The sequence below is a fragment of the Lepidochelys kempii genome, chromosome 2 (genome assembly GCF_965140285.1).
Source record: "Lepidochelys kempii isolate rLepKem1 chromosome 2, rLepKem1.hap1, whole genome shotgun sequence".
In the NCBI taxonomy this organism is placed as follows: domain Eukaryota; kingdom Metazoa; phylum Chordata; order Testudines; family Cheloniidae; genus Lepidochelys; species Lepidochelys kempii.
Window position 1 is genome coordinate 199,400,399 of NC_136381.1, and position 16,280 is coordinate 199,416,678.

The following is a 16,280-nucleotide window of genomic DNA, read 5'->3' on the forward strand; positions in this document are numbered from 1 at the left end:
CCTCATGCTCTGTTGTGAGGGTATATTATGAGGGCAGACTCACTGGTGCTTCAATTCCTTCTCAAAAGTCCAGCAAGAAGACTCTGAGGCACAGGGGAAGGAAGGCGGGTAGTAGAGTACCCCTAGGAACACACATCTCAAAGAACTCCAGTTACTGTACAAAGTAAGTAACCTCTCCTTCTTCTTCAAGTTGTGTCCATATGGGTGCTCTATTTCAGGGGATTCCCGAGCAGTACCTCAACTACAGATTCAGTACAGACCGTAGAACAGCATCACCGAATGCCATGTCAGCTCTGGAAGCAGGCACGAGATTCAAGAAATTAATCTACTTTACTGTAATTTTTAGAAAATGTCTAACATATCCATTCCAACACTACTGTCTCCTGTGTACCTTTCCAAGGGTGTTCTTTACAAACAGCACTTACCGTAGTGTATTTCCCCAGCTGGCAGAGAGAGGGGAAGGTTTCCTGGTGAGCTTTCCGAATTTTCTCAGTCAGATCATCCAACTCTGCTGTCATTTCATAGTTTTCAGTAAACTCTTGCTTTGAAGGCTCTTTCTTCTTTTTGTTCCTGTCATTTCTGACAGCTAGAGACAAGAAAGGAGGCAGGTCAGGTGTGGTTAATGAGACTACTTCATATTGCTTTCACAGCTCTTCTTAAAATTAGTGCCACAGATTTCTTTTTTTACTTTAAACTTTGAAGAAGCTAATTTGGATAGAAAATGTTGCATAAGTGTAGAAGAAAAGTATTTTTGTTTGTTAAAATACTATCAGGAAATATTACATTGAGATGGGCCAATGCACCAACTTCTCATGTACACATACAGAAAGTAAAAGCCAACTTTCCATAGCAAGCTTGAGACCTTCTGGAGGTATCTCATTGATAAATAACGTACTTTAAATTTCTATGGTGTCTGCCCCCTGAGGAGCCCAACCACAACTGTACCCACATTAATGAAATGTCTCACAATAGCTTTGTGAGGCAAGAGTTAATAACACTGTATTATTATTATTATTTTTACAGATGAGGAAATTAATGCACTGAGAGTTGATGTGATTTGCTTAAGCTAACGAAGTCAGTGGCAAAGCTGGGAACAGAACCCACGTCTCCTGGATCCATGTCCTGTATTTTAACCCTAAAACCATTTCTTCCTCATAGGAAACTCTCTCTCAAAATAGGACTTGTGACGTTCCACTCCATATGTTTTATGGAAATATGCTAATGAGTGTGAATATGATGTAACTGGAATATGCTTCATGTAAAAGGTCGCCTGTAAGGTATCATTACAAAGCTTATGATCTACTGTGTGTGTTCATCCCATTTGTTTGCATGTATTATTTCTATGTCTGGAGTTAGGGGAATAAGATATAAACTTGTGTTACTGATGTAAACATGTTAAGTGGAAGCCATTAAGGGTGCTTCAGAATCAATGACCTGTGAATGGGTTTGTTTACCGACAAGCCTTCCTATGTACCTGTCTTCCAGCTACTAGGTAATTAAGAAAAAGGTCTTACAGTTACATGTGATCATGTCATCTGAACTGGAATCCATCTTAAACATGGTGCTTTTCCATTTAGAAGGAGGAGTGGGGATCCAGAGAGACAAAAGACTCCTGCCTTGTGCCAAAGCTATAAAAGGGGGTGGAATAGAACAAAGGGTGCTGCCAGTCATGGTAAATCCCCAAGTTACCACCTGAGCTGGAACTCACAAGGATTGTACCGGGGAAAGGATTGGGTCCAGACTAAGAAGGAGTCTAGTCTGTGAAAGAAGCTTACTGGAACTTCTCTGAGGGTGAGATTTACCTGTATTCAGGTTCTTAAATGTATTAGGCTTAGACTTGCGTGTTTTGTTTTATTTTGCTTGGTAACTTACTTTGTTCTGTCTGTTATTACTTGAAACCACTTAAATCCTACTTTTATACTTAATAAAATCACTTTTGTTTATTAATTAACCCAGAGTAAGTGATTAATACCTGGGGGAACAAACAGCTGTGCATCTCTCTCTATCAGTGTTACAGAGGACAGACAATTTATGAGTTTACCCTGTATAAGCTTTATACAGAGTAAAACGGATTTATTTGGGGTTTGAATCCCATTGGGAACTGGGTTCCTTGGTGCTGGAGAAAGGAGTACTTGCTGAGCTGTTTTCAGTTAAGTTTGCAGCTTTGGGGGTGTAGTTCAGACCCTGGGTCTCTGCTGCAGTAGGCTAGCGTATCTGGCTCAACAAGACAGGGCTCTGGAGTCCCAAGCGGACAAAGAAAACGGGCTCAGAGATAGTTTCAACACATCAAATGACAGTCCCAATGGGTTCTCTGTGACCAAACCCATCACAGTACTATTCAAAAGATATATCTTTTATGAATCCATTGTTTTACAAACAGTATAAACTTAACTTAACATGTAAAAGCATGTAGACAATGGGCAAATTCTGGTATGGCAGGCATTTTGAAATCAATAGTAAAAATTCCAATTAAAAAAAATCCTTATAGGTTCCAAGGCCAGAAGGGACTATTGTGATTATCTATTCTGACCTCCTGTGTAATACAGGCCATAGAACTTCTCCAAAATAATTCCTAGAGCAGATCTTTTAGAAACATCCAATCTTGATTTAAAAATTGTCAGTGAGGGAGAATCCACCATGTGTCATGAGACTTGATAAATTGTTCCAATCGTTAATCACTCTCACTGTTAAAAATTTACACATTATTACCAGGTGAAATTTGTCTGGCTTCTACTTCCAGCCATTGGATCATATACCTTTCTCTGCTAGACTGACAAGCCCATTATTAAATATTTGTTCCCAATGTAGGTCTTTATAAACTACAATCAAGTAACCCCATAACCTTCTCCTTGTTAAGGTAAATGGATGAAGCTCCATGTTTTCTAAATCTTTAATCATTCTCGTGTCTCTTCTCTGAACCCTCTCCACTTTATCAACATCCCTCTTGAATTATGAGCACCAGAACTGGACACAGTATTCCAGCAGTGGTCTCACCAGGGTCAAAAGAGAGACAAAATAATCGCTTTACTCTTACTTGAGATTTCCTGCTTATGCATCACAGAATTTGGCCAGAGGATCCCAATGGGAGCTGACATTCAAATGATTATCCACCCCAAATCATTTGCAGAGTCACTGCTTCTCAGGATAGAGTCCCCCATCCTGTAAGTATGCCTACATTCTTTGTTCCTCTTATGTATTTGCTTATATTTTGCCATATTAAAATACATATTATTAGATTGCACCCAGTTTACCAAGCGATCCAAATCATTCTGAATCAGTGACCTGTCTTCTTTATTATTTACCACTCCCTCAATGTTTTTGTCATCTGCAAACTTTATCAGTGAGGATTTTATGGTGTTTCCAAGTCATTGGTTAAAAAGTTAATTAGCGTAGGGCCAAAAACCAATCCCTGCATGACCCCACTGAAAACACATCCACTCAATGACAATTCCACATTTAAAGTTACATTTTGAGACCTATCAGTTAGCCAGTTTTTAATCCATTTAATGTGCGCCATGCTAACTTTATATCATTCTAGTTATTTAATCAAAATGTCATGCGGTACCAAGTCAAACACCTTTCAGAAGTCTATAACGTCAACACTGTCACACCTTTATCAACCAAACTTGCAATCTCCTCAAAAACAGATATCAAGTTAATTTGACAGGTTCTATTTTCCATTAACCCATGCTTATTTGGATTAATTACATTACCCTCCTTTAATTCTTGGTTAATCAAGTCCCATGTCAGCTGCTCCATTATTTTGCTCAGGATCAATGTCAGGCTGACAGGCCTATAATTACCCTGGTCATCACATTTACACTTTTTAAAAATTTGCACAACATTAACTTTCTACCAGTCTTCTAGAACTTCCTCAGTGCTCCACAACTTATTGAAAATTAACATTAATGGTCCACCGAGCTCCTCAGCCAGATGGAGGATTCTAATGGGAAATAAAAATAAAGCTCTCCCAAACAGGCACACATACATACTAACAGCAATACCAATACATGGCCTAATCAGCTAGCTTCCCCTATTTTGCATAATATATTCTTGTTGGGAGTAACAATTAAATGATATGTGTGTGCGCATGAATGCACAAAGGCCCTGTATCAGACTAGGGAGCGTACATACAAAACATGTGAGCCATAATGTACCTCAGTGGCTCTTATCTGGAGGTTCTGAAGTGTGGCATTTCCCAAAACATATAGAAGAGGTCAAGAGAGGATATGCAACTTCTGCCCCATGCTCTCACTGGTTGCTGTAGGTTTTGTGTTTGTTTAGTTCAAAAATTGATATATTTCTGTATTGTTCCAAATTCTTGCATGTTAAAATGATCACAATTCTAAAAGCAATACTTGTTTATTCATGTATAGAAATGACAGAGTAGGTGGTGTAGGAGAGTGACACTATATATGAAAGAAAGCATAGAGTCAAATATAATAAAGATCTTAAATGAATCAAACTGTACCACAGAATCTCTACAGATAGTAATTCCATGCTTGAAGAAGAAGAATATTACCGACCATCTGACCAGGATGGTGACTGTGAAATGCTTCAGGAGATTAGAGAGGCTATAAAAATACAAAATTCAATAATAAGAGGGTTTTCAACTATTCCCATATTGACTGGGTACATGTCACTTCAAAATGGGATGAAGAAATGAAGTTTCTTGACACCAAAAATGACTGTTTCTTGGAGCAACTAATTGTGGAACCCACAAGAGGAGAGGTGATTCTTGATTTAGGCCAAGGTGGAGCACAGGATCTGGTACAAGAGTCAAAAAAGCTGAACCAATTGGTAATAGTGACCATAATATAATTTAACATCCTCGTGGGGGGGGGGGGGGAAACACCAAAGAATCTCACCACAATAGCATTTAACTTCAGTAAGGAGAACTATACAAAAATGAAGAAGCTAGTTAAACAGAAATGAAAAGGTAAAGTGAAATGCCTGCAAGCTGTCTGGAAACATTTTAAAAACACAATAGAGGCTCAGATTAATTGTATACCCCAAACTCAAAAACATCAGAAGAGGACCAAAAAAGTGCCACCACAGTTAAAAGCTCTTGTCCTGACCTGTCCAAATAAAAGACCAAGGATCTCCTTACATCAAGTGTATGGAGGATGGCTTCCCTATTATCCTGGTGAGGCTTAGGATAAAAGGTTGGAAGGTGAAAGAGTTGGTTCACATGAAATACGGAACTCACACTGGGGGGTGAACTTTGGGTGTGGTCTAAGAGTGACTACTGTGAATGGAGGCTGTGCCACCAGGGCCGCTATCTCCCCTATCCTTCTTGCTGAGGTAATGGTGATCAGGAATGCCGTCTTCATGGAAATGTGAGTTAAAGAACCAGTGGCCATGGGTTCAAAGGGTGGTCTAGTCAGTTCTTTTAATACTAGATTGAGGTCCCATTTTGGGGTAGGAAGCTTGGGTTGGGGGAAGAGGTCCACTATGCCTTTGAGAAACCTCTTGGTAATCGGGTGGGAAAAATTGATGCCTCCTTGGCTCAATAAGCCATGCTAGAGGTACAGAAAGCATGGTGTCTGTGTGCCTGCCAAGGGTCCCAGTAGGGCCACTGAGAGGGTGTGAAGGGACCTAAAGGTATTATGGTTGCCCATACTAGGGAAGCTGCGGATCAGAGGGACGATATGGCTGAGGTTCATACTGGAATTGGGCACCATAGGATGGGTGAGAAGAGCAGCAGAAGACCACTTCCTCTTACACGCTATCTGACTCAGTGGACAAAAATGGGGGTGCATGGCATGATGTTGCCAGCAAGTCTGGAACTCCAGGCTTGCCCCGGTACTGAGTAGAGGCAATTCTGGTGCATCAGACACTGAAAAGTCTGTTGCATACCGAAAGTCCAGCAGTGCCAAAGGCGTCAGTACCAGTGGTGGTTGTCCACGCTGAGATGTCTGCACCAAGGAGTCGGTGATGTGGACCTGATAGTGTAGTCCACTGGTACCTGATATGCTGAAGACAGTACTGACACTGATGTCCATACCACAGGAGCCTTCTCCAGGGTGGATTCTCTGGATTTCTCGTGCCCAGTCGGTATTGATGAGTCCTTGCCTGTGCCCACTGGGTCCTTAGACAGCCCAACATGCTCCATCAGGGCAGTACCACGCAAGACCTTGGTACCAGACTTAGATAGCTCAATGCCATCGGTAACAAGATACCGAACGAACTGGAGATTGTTTTCGACTTGGTCGGGGCTCGCTTTGGGGACTCATGTCCCTTTTCTTAGAGGCCTTGTGTGAGTGGCTCCTGTGCGTACTTCTTGGGCTCACCTCCTTTAGAAATAGAGGGTTGCGGTGAGGTTTCCCACTGTGTGGGGTCTTGGAGCAGCTGAAGGTGGTTGAAAGGCCACCTCCATTAGGAGAAGCTTGAGTCTCAGTTCTCTATCCTTTCTGGATCTAGGCTTCACAGCTGTTGGCACAAACTATACTTCTGTGGTATGTGGTTCTCTCCCAGACAGCAGACACACTGCGAGGGATAGATTCCTTGCAACTGAGACACTTCTAGAAGCCTGGTTAAATGGACATGCCCTGTCCGGAGGGGTCTCAGATGGGGGGAGGGAGAGAATGGAAGAAAAATGAAGTCTAAAATAAAGTTTGGGTTTTGTTTTTGTTTTATTCTGGTAATAAAAGATAAAGGAGTAAAGAAAAGGGAAGCTCCAGAAAGGTAGCTAAAATTAACAAATCTGAAGATGTTAATGATCCACTAACAGACAGATAAAGCTCTGTTTCTAGCCGGGACGGTTAAGCAGGAACTGAGGAGGGGTTCACCGACACAGCATTGGTTAGCCTCACGGCAAAGCATGGGAAGGGGGCAAAGCACATATAGACCGAACAGACACTGCTACCAAAATTCTCCAATTAGCAGCGTAGGGACGCAGACACCTACAGTGAACCAACCGTAGGAACACAACTCAAAGAAGAATGCAAAGTAATACTCACTGGAAAACGTAATCCCAACTGCACATACAAAATGATGGGATCTAAATTGGCTGTTACCACTCAAGAGAGATCTTGGAGTCATTGTGGATAGTTCTCTGAAAACATCCACTCAATGAGCAGAGGAAATCAAAAACGCTAACAGAATATTAGGAACCATTAGGAAAGGGATAGATAATAAGACAAAAATATTATATTGTCTAAGTAAATCCATGGTACACCCCCATCTTGAATTCTCTGTACAGTTCTGGTCATCCCCTCTTTTAAAAGATATGTTAGAATTGGGAAAGGTACAGAGAAGGGCAACAAAAATGATTAGAGGTATGGAACGGCTTCCGTATGAGGAGAGATTAAAAAGACTGGGACTTTTCAGATTGGAAAAGAGACTATTATGAGGGGATATGATCGAGGTCTATAAAATCTTGACTGGTGGGGAGAAAGTAAATAAGGAAGTGTTATTTACTCCTTTTCATAACACAAGAACCACAGGTGACCCAATTAAATTAATAGACAGGTTTAAAACAAACAAAAGGAAGTATTTCTTCACATAATGAACAGTCAAATCTTTGGAACTTGTTGCCATGGGATGCTGTAAAGGCCAAAACTATAACAGCGTTCAAAAAAGAACTAGATACGATCATGGAGAATAGGTCCAGCAATGGCTATTAGCCAAGATGGTCGGGGATGCAACCCCATGTTCTGAATGTCCTTAGCCTCTGACTGCCAGAAGCCAGGAGTGGACAATAGGGGATGGATTACTTGATGATTGCCTGTTCTGTTCATTTCCTCTGAAGCATCTGGCATTGGCCACTGTCAGAAGACAGGATACTGGGCTAGATGGACCATTGGTTTAACCCAGTATGGCCATTATTATGTTCATGTATAGTAAAGTATTTGTGAAAGGGAAGCTTTAAGCCTGAAAAGAAAATGCCATTCCCTCTAGCTAATAGCATCAGATTTTAATTTTATGAATAGCTTTGTTTTCAGAGACCAATTCAATTTATAACTAAGCATAGAAGAAATGTAATGGAGAAATTATCTTCAAGACTTTATGTTACATTTCATTGACTTTAAATAACGCAGTAAAGAAAGAGAAGAATTATATTCTTCCTTCTGAATCACATTGTATGGACTGGTAGCAAAATCCACATTAATATAAAATCCCCAATCCAAAGTCAAACCAAACCAAATCAAAAAGCAAATAAAACAACCTTTGTTAAGGTGAAGTTTGAAAGCAGTAAATCGAAATATGCCTTTAAAAAGAAACACACAGCCCAGGAATTCAGGAGTTAGGGTTGAATTTAAAAAAACAACAAGAAAATTTGAAATATGAAAATTCATAGGTACCTTCACTAAACTTCTTTAACTTTTGCTCTAAACTGATGCCAGCCTCCTATCTTCCTTTCCTTGCTGGTTTAGTACTGAAAATGTGCATCGTACAACATCAAGTCTATAACTGGTTTCCCATATACCTTCTGTCTGATAAGAAAAAGTGCTGGATGCCTCATCACCACACAGACATTTACTCTTCTCAAACATGGGCTCCCGACCCGACTAAAATAGGGTCGCCAGGGCTGGCTTAGACTTGCTGAGGCCCAGGGCCAAAGCCAAAGCCCAAGCCCCATCACCCAAGGGCAAAGCCTGAGGGTTTCAGCGGGGTCGGCAACATGTCCGTGCACGGACACAAGTGTCAGGGGTAAAAATGTTGAGGTCCATGGTAATTTTTCAAGAAACATTGAATGACTGAATGGCATAGCCCCCACAATGTCTGTCACTAAGTACGGTAATTTTGCCAAGTGTCCGTCGTGCAACATGGTGGTGCCAACCCCTGGTTTCAGCCCTGTGTGTTGGGACTTAGGTTACAGGCCCCCTGCCTGGGGCTGAAGCCCTTGGGCTTCAACTTTGCTCCCTCTTCCCCCGGGTCAGTGGGGCTCGGGAGGGCTAAGGTTTCAGTGCTCCATCGTGGGGTTCTCTAGTAATTTTTATTATCAGAAGGGGGTCGTGGTGCAATGAAGTTTGAGAACCCCTGTTCTAGTTTTTGTGGTCACTGGAGAGATTAACCTTTTTTGGAAGAATGGATAACATACAGTTTGATTTTCTCAGGGTATCGCTACCAAGGCCAAACTGAGGCCAATATAAGTTAAGGTGTGGAGAAAAGGAGTAACAAACAAACAAAAATAAATCTGGCTTGTAACAGAAAATGAGTTGCAACCTTAACTGTGGAACAGCGATCATTCCATAATGACATAACACATTAATTCGTAAGGCATTTTTTACTATAACCAACATAGCAGCAAGATGCACTGAGGTCCACACTGAGAGCTTGACCATGTTCCAGCAAAGCACTTAAGCGGAAGCTTGGCTTTAAAGGATCCCATTAACTTCAGCGGAACTGCTTGCATGCTTAAAGGCAAGCACATTGCATAAGTGCTTTTGGGGATCAGGGTCAGAGTGCTCAGCACCTCGCAGAGCTGAGCCATGACTTGGACTGCCACAATTGTTAGATTCTATCTTGATGCCAGTCCAAAAAGATCATCATGGAGCTGGGAAGATGTGGCAGGGAAGGCAAAGAAGCGGCCCTGCTTGTAAAGGCTGCCTGTTCCCCCACCCTCCTTCTTTCCAAATAACACCTTACGGCCAAAAAATATGATTTGTTTATTGGATTTTAGGACAGAATTTAAGAACATTCTTAGCCACTGAATAAACGTTCAGGGCCTACCTTACATCATGACCGCTTTCAAACTTACTGCACTCCAGAAGTAAATTTTAATCATTGCTGCACTTAGAGATAAAAGGGCTCCTTAGAAAATTATGTAAACTCCCACACAGTTGCAAAGAGCAATAAACCTTTTGTAATAAAGCCCCATTTACTTATAGTTTCCTGAGCTGATTGACAAATTTGCTAAACATACGGTCTCAGCAACTACTTAGCTCAATAGCTTTGAACTGCTTGTAGAACACAAACACATTATTTAAGCTGTCTTAGGAACTGCTGCCAAGAACTTGCAGATATAAGGAGATGATTCACACGGGAATCACTTTACTGCTTCTTAGCTACTAGTGTATGGCTCTTGCTGCTCCAACTCTTCAGTTTAGTTTTACACACAGTTGTCAGTCTTCTGAAGGCCTCTTAGCAGGACACCAGCTGGCCCAGACCACATCACCAAATAGATCCTGTTCTGTCCTGTTTCTTTTGAAGCCTCTAGAGATCCTATGGCTGGAACTGGGGGAAGGAAGGGGAATTAAATTGTGCTGAAAAATAAAACAGTCTTCATTCACTCCAGTTTCTCTGATTTAATTTTTGGTGACTTAAGCCCTCCCACCCCACCGCACTTAAATCAGATATTCTACCCTACCTTCCACATTTGTCTCAACTAGGGCTAAACAAGTCAAATCAGATTCAGTGGTGAGTCTACATGCCATATAAGATAACAACATAAAACGCTGCAATGTAGCATCTGATTCAGAAATGGTACAGACTTTCAATTTCACAAAGCACTGCACATGTTCAACTACATCTGTGATTCAGTGCAAAAGTTGAAGGTAAGGCACGGTTACGTTTAAAGGTATTAAATACACACACACACACACAAATCAGTCCATTCAAAAGACACACTGTGGAAACACTGTCACTTTGTGCATGTGTAGGATTTTGGATTACAGCCTATGTTGTATTTTATAAGTGATACCTTTCTATATCTTGCTATGTACACGTACATGATCACATTAATCCCTGGTGTAACTTCACTGACTTTATTAAAGTTACACCAGCTATGAATCTTGCCTATAATTTTTAATGTGACAGAGTTAATGTTATTGTAGGAAATCTCAATTCATTTTTTTTTTTGTGCACTAAATTTTGAGGGCTCAGTTGCTGCATTATTTAAGTTAGTTTGGTTTATTGTTTGTGTGCATGTAAAATTGCTGCACGCTACTTTGGCAGTCCCCCAGCAACTAACCCAAACAGTTTTGCAGGCAATGACTGACCTGCCTTGCTTGTTTACCTGCCTGCCCTCCATTGCTCTGGTGTCAAGATGACCAGGTGTCCTCTCCCCAATTTAAAAGCAGGCACGGGGCCATAATTTGCCCATTTGCGCCTGGATTCAAGTACATCAGTGTTGCTGTGATGTTACTCCAGAAGTCCTACATGTCTCGAGCAGCTGCTTGGAGCCAGGCCTAGACCCTGGATCTCATTGCCACCTGGGGAGAAGCATCAGTACAGGAAGCTCTTGTGGCCAGCCCATGGAATAAAGAACATTTTGGAGACATTGCTAGGCAGACGTCCACGAGGTGCCACAATTGGGATAATGAACTGTTCAGGATAAAGAACAAACCGCTCAGGACTTGCATTCAAGCCATAGATGCCAGGAAAAAATCTGGGAGTGGAAATGTGGCCTCTATTTTTTGAGGAGCTGGACTGGACTTTGATCAATTACATGACCACCCAATCCAGGAAGGTTGAAGGACCCTGATGCCCGCTCTGTCTCCCCCACTCCCATGGACAAACAGCAAGACTTATCAGAGGATGAAGGTGAGGAGGCCAGTGAAGAGCTGTGCCCAGAAAACCAGTATCTCTTCAGGACTCAGGACTCTGATGGTGGCCATGTAGAAGGTGAGTCCGATTCCTGCTGAGTAGCAACCAACCCCAATTCCCAACCAGAAACCCGGGCTGGGATTGAGGAGGCAGATCTTCTCAAGGGAACCTCAGCATGTATCTATCTACCTTTACAATGTATTGTTATTACTTTGATATCCAGCTCTGTGCTAGCTTCTGTTCTGGATGCCCCATGGCCACAGCCATTTTAGGCTGATGTGAGCTAGCAACCTTTATGAGTCTCCAACAACTGGCCTCCAGGCCTCCCTTAGTCTGCCCCCATTGTCTGTTTGACCCTCTCACACACATTTTCAAAATGGCAGCTGCTTTGGCAGTGCAATCAGCCTATGTCATCTTAAAGCCCCAACTACTGATCCTTTTCAAGCCCATATCATGGAGGACATATGCCCTCTACCTATTTTCCTGTCCCCGCCCTGATTCTGCTCTATCCAGCTAACTCCACTGCCAAAAACCAAACCAAAACCCATTTCGCCAGCTCAAAATGGTGGCTGGCAGCTTAGCCTGCACCCCATCCCCCTCCTGAAGCATATTCAAATAAGGGAAAAATAATTTACGAAGAGTCATCAATGAACTTTGCACAGAAAATCCATGGACTTTAATTAATTCATATGGTTTCACAGAAGTATCTAGGCAAAGCACAAGGCAAAATAAGGGTTGCCACGACATTTCACTTCACTCTACCACCCACAAACAACACTACACTGTTCCCAATCTCCCTCCACCCCACCATCTCCCAGGTTAATGGCTGGCTGTACAGGTGAACTTTTTCAGGCCTGAGACTCAAAGTAAGAGCAACAGGGATCCCTGACAACATGTCCCTGACTGTTTCCATTTTCTATTGGATCCCTTCCTGGCTGCTCAACCCCTGAGCAAAACCTCCGCACCTCAGCCTCCCACCCATCCATAAGGGTTTTCTGCCTTACTCGCAAATACGATACAAAATGCAGCATGTAGCCATCATCTTAGGGACATTTTTTTTTCTATAGCTTCCAGCCTACTACACAAACAGTGCCACCTTCCTTTCAAATGGCCAAATGCACACTCCACTGCCATTCTGCAACTACTGAGGCGGTACCTGAACAGTTCCTTCCTTCTGTCCAACTGGCCACTGAACACCTTCACTAACTAGGGAAGCAGAGGAAACGCCCAATCTCCACACCATTCGTGTCCATAGTGATCCTGTGGACAAACTGCCCTTTATTCATTAAGGCACAGAACTGAGTTCTGAAAGATTCTAGAACCATGGCTCCTTCCAGACTACCCTGCACTTATGCCTGTCAATCTGCCACAGTGGTCAACCAGCCCTTGGAGCATCATGAAGAAATAACCCTTTCTGTTTATAAATTCTGAGCCCAGGGGGTGGGGTAGGGGGAGGGAATAACGGGCACATGAGTCCCATCAGTTGCCCCAACAAAGTTTGGGAATCTCATGTGTCCAAAGCAATCAATACTGTCCTGGGCATTACCAAGCTTTATAACCTCGTGCAACGGTACCTTTTCCATGATATCACACATCTGCCTGGCAATGGCCCCAACAGCTTATCTGACCTGCTTCTCCACAGGTATGGGCACATAAGCCTCATAAGAACAGCCACACTGGGTCAGACCAACTGTCCATGTAGCCCAGATTCTTGTCTTTGACAGTGGCCATTGCCAGATGCTTTTGGAGTTGGAGGTTTACGGACACCCGGAACATGGGGTTGCATTCCTGCCCATCTTGGCTAATAGCCATTGATGGACTATCCTCCCTTAACTTATATTATGCTTGTTTGTTTGAAACCTGCTGCCTAGTAATTTCATCGGGCAACCCCTGGTTCTTGTATTATGTGAAGGGGTAAACAGCCCATCCCTATTCACTTTCTCCCCACCATTCATGATTTTATAGATCTCTATCATTTCCCCCCTTAGCCATATCTTTTCTAAGGTGAACATTCTCAGTCTTTTTATTCTTTCTTTGTATGGTATGCACGTTGGTTTGCTGGCCAGTGCAGCTTCAGGGCTAATTTAGCCCATATCTCAAAAGAGGTTGCCTTCATCATCCTGAAATTCTCTCATCACTCCTGGTCATCCCAGGTCTACAGAATGATCTTTTCCCATCAATCCAGACTTGTTTCTCAACCCAGAAATGGCACTGCATGGTGTGAAGCTGCTCTGGGAACAGCTCTTCTAGTATCAGTTGCTTGGTCTCCTTCTCCACTTCCTCACCCTCATCTTGTTTCCTTCACCACCACTGAAGCTACTGCAGAAGATGCTCCTGCTGACAAATCATCTGCTCAATGGTGCGGTAAAGTCCAAAATGAAATCCGTCTGGCACTGAGTGCTGAAATACAGCCCAAGCAGCTTCTGTCTATTTGCAGTCGTTAGCCTAGCAGTGTGGAACATTGTTGGGTCTATGCTGGCTGACAGCAATTTGAAAATGGCACCGACCTGCCCACAAAAGGAAGCATGGGATGGAGACAGTGGAAACATGGGATTTTAAAATTTTTTTAACCTGCCTTGCTTCAGGTATTCATTCTACAATAAAGAGTGAGAAAAGTCCCAGAATGCACCCTACTCAGCAGTGCCGCAAAGAACCATGGGATCCCCTCTGAGAATGCCACACGCTTAATAAGCACCAAGCCACAGCCATATGAACACAATGATGCAAACTGAAAGAGGCACAGCCATCTCATGTGCACACTATTAGTGAGGCTTACGTACTGCGAGTTAAATAACATGCATCAAATCAATCAGGTTTAACACACAAGCCCTATCCTCCCATGTAGACAAGCTCTTATTCTCATGAGTTTTTTGGCCAAATAAATTCCATGTTTTGGTCTGTCTTAACTTTTTAACTTCTCCTTACTCCCCACCCATATGTCAAGTTTTTCCAATTATCTTTCAATAAAGAATTATGTGAGCAGCAGTGATCTTGACATGCAAGAATAGCTTCACATCTACCACCCTACTACTCACCAGGAAATACCCAAATCCAAACCTATCTTTTTATCGTAGAAAGGGAGATGAGCCAGACCATACTTTGCAACTCCCTATTTTATGCATAAGGCACTTACATATTACTTCTGATGGGCTGCTGTACATAACCCCAAGATAGATAATGTGCACTGAATTAAAGACTGATACTTGTCCCAGTCAGATTTTAGACAAGCCAGATTTACTTGATTTAGGCCAGAGGTTGACTTAACTACACTTTCCAGTACAAGCGCAGTAATATTTATAATTCTTCAAAAACGTATTTTAAAAAAGAAATCAGTTCTGTCATATTCAAAGCATATAAAAATGTTTTAAAATTACTCTAAGACAACTTGATCAAATGCGCATAACTTCCCCAATTACGATACATTTAATATTTTTATAAAAATAATTTTCATTGTAATTATAATTGTGCAAATAATGATAATTACTTGCACAATTATAATGATCCTTCTCTCCCACTGCCCTGGGACCCCCCTCCCAAGACCCAGCTACAGGATTTTTATCCGCTCTCCCTGGCCCCTTCCTTCCACTGCTCTGACCCCCTGATCCTTTATACCTACACGTGGGCCCTATGGTAGGGCCATGGCAAGGATTATATGCCTCCTCTGTCCTGCAGACTCCTGCCCAGAACCCTGCACATGTTCCCAAATACTAAAGGGAGCAGAAACACAGGAGAAGCTTTTTGTGTCATCATGAAAGCTCCTGCTTCAGGCCCCAAAATTAGGTGATTCACTATTAATTCATGGCAGTTGGCAACACTGAGACAGACAAGAATAAATCAGGTTATAAAATAGCATGGCCACAAGTGTGTCTCATGTTTATGTTTAAATATGGTTATGTTAGTGTGAGCAGGGCTTGTCTACACGAGCACTTTGTGTGTGGCAAGCTGGGGTGCAAATCTACAGTGCCCCAGCACATCACACACTGTCCATGTGGACCCTGCTGATGTGTGCTAAAAGCTCCCTCCTGCACAGTAGGAACTTTCAGTGGGCATCAGCAAGGTCCAAACGGACATTTAATGCACGGTCCTTGGCAAGTTGGAGTGCGGTAGATTTAAACTGCAGTAAGCGCTCATGTAGACATGCCCTAGGCCTTGCTTAAATCAGTGCAAACCCTGCACCTCTTTATCTACACTTGGAGGTCAAGCATCAGCACAGCTACACTGAACTGTGACTATTTCAAGGGTAGACAAGGCCACAGACTCCCTTACGCTTATTGTACTAACAGGCAGCGTACTCTTGCCATGCGTATTGCCCCCAAATTCGGATCTCTAGGTTTCTATCTGGGCTAACAAACGGTTTTATAACCCGGTTATATCCTGGTTTGGTTACCATCTGCACCAACCAGCCAAGCTGGTCAGCTGCATCTAAATTGGGTTATAACTGCATGGATGTTGGTCGAGTCACAACCGATCAGCTCCCACTTTTATATCTACACCAGAACTGGTCAGTTATGACTGAACTGTGTGTCAAGACAAAAACATTGTCAACATTTTTCATAAAGCTAGGTTTTCATTTTTCAACCAGCTCTGTATAAATCACGTTGAAGTCAATGTTTAAATACAACTCAGAGCCCCATGCAGATGGGACCTACAGAAAGGTTCTAGATAAACTGACTGAAAAATTTCAAACATTTTACAAAAAAAGGACACTTTTTACAAAGATTTAAAAAAGAACCTTCTCATTTTCGACTAGCTCTAGCTTTAGACACATTATTTACTGTCCTATGCAC

General features: G+C 42.4%; 1 protein-coding gene across 2 annotated transcripts in view; it reads right to left on the reverse strand.

Annotated features, from left to right (window-relative positions):
- RARB (retinoic acid receptor beta) overlaps positions 1-16,280 on the reverse strand; it is a 305,249-nt gene that overhangs the window by 26,384 nt on the left and 262,585 nt on the right. For both annotated transcript variants that reach the window (XM_073333465.2, XM_073333466.2), the window contains exon 4: positions 426-586. In XM_073333465.2, coding sequence (XP_073189566.1) covers positions 426-586 — 161 coding nt within the window. The remainder of the gene's footprint in view (positions 1-425; positions 587-16,280) is intronic.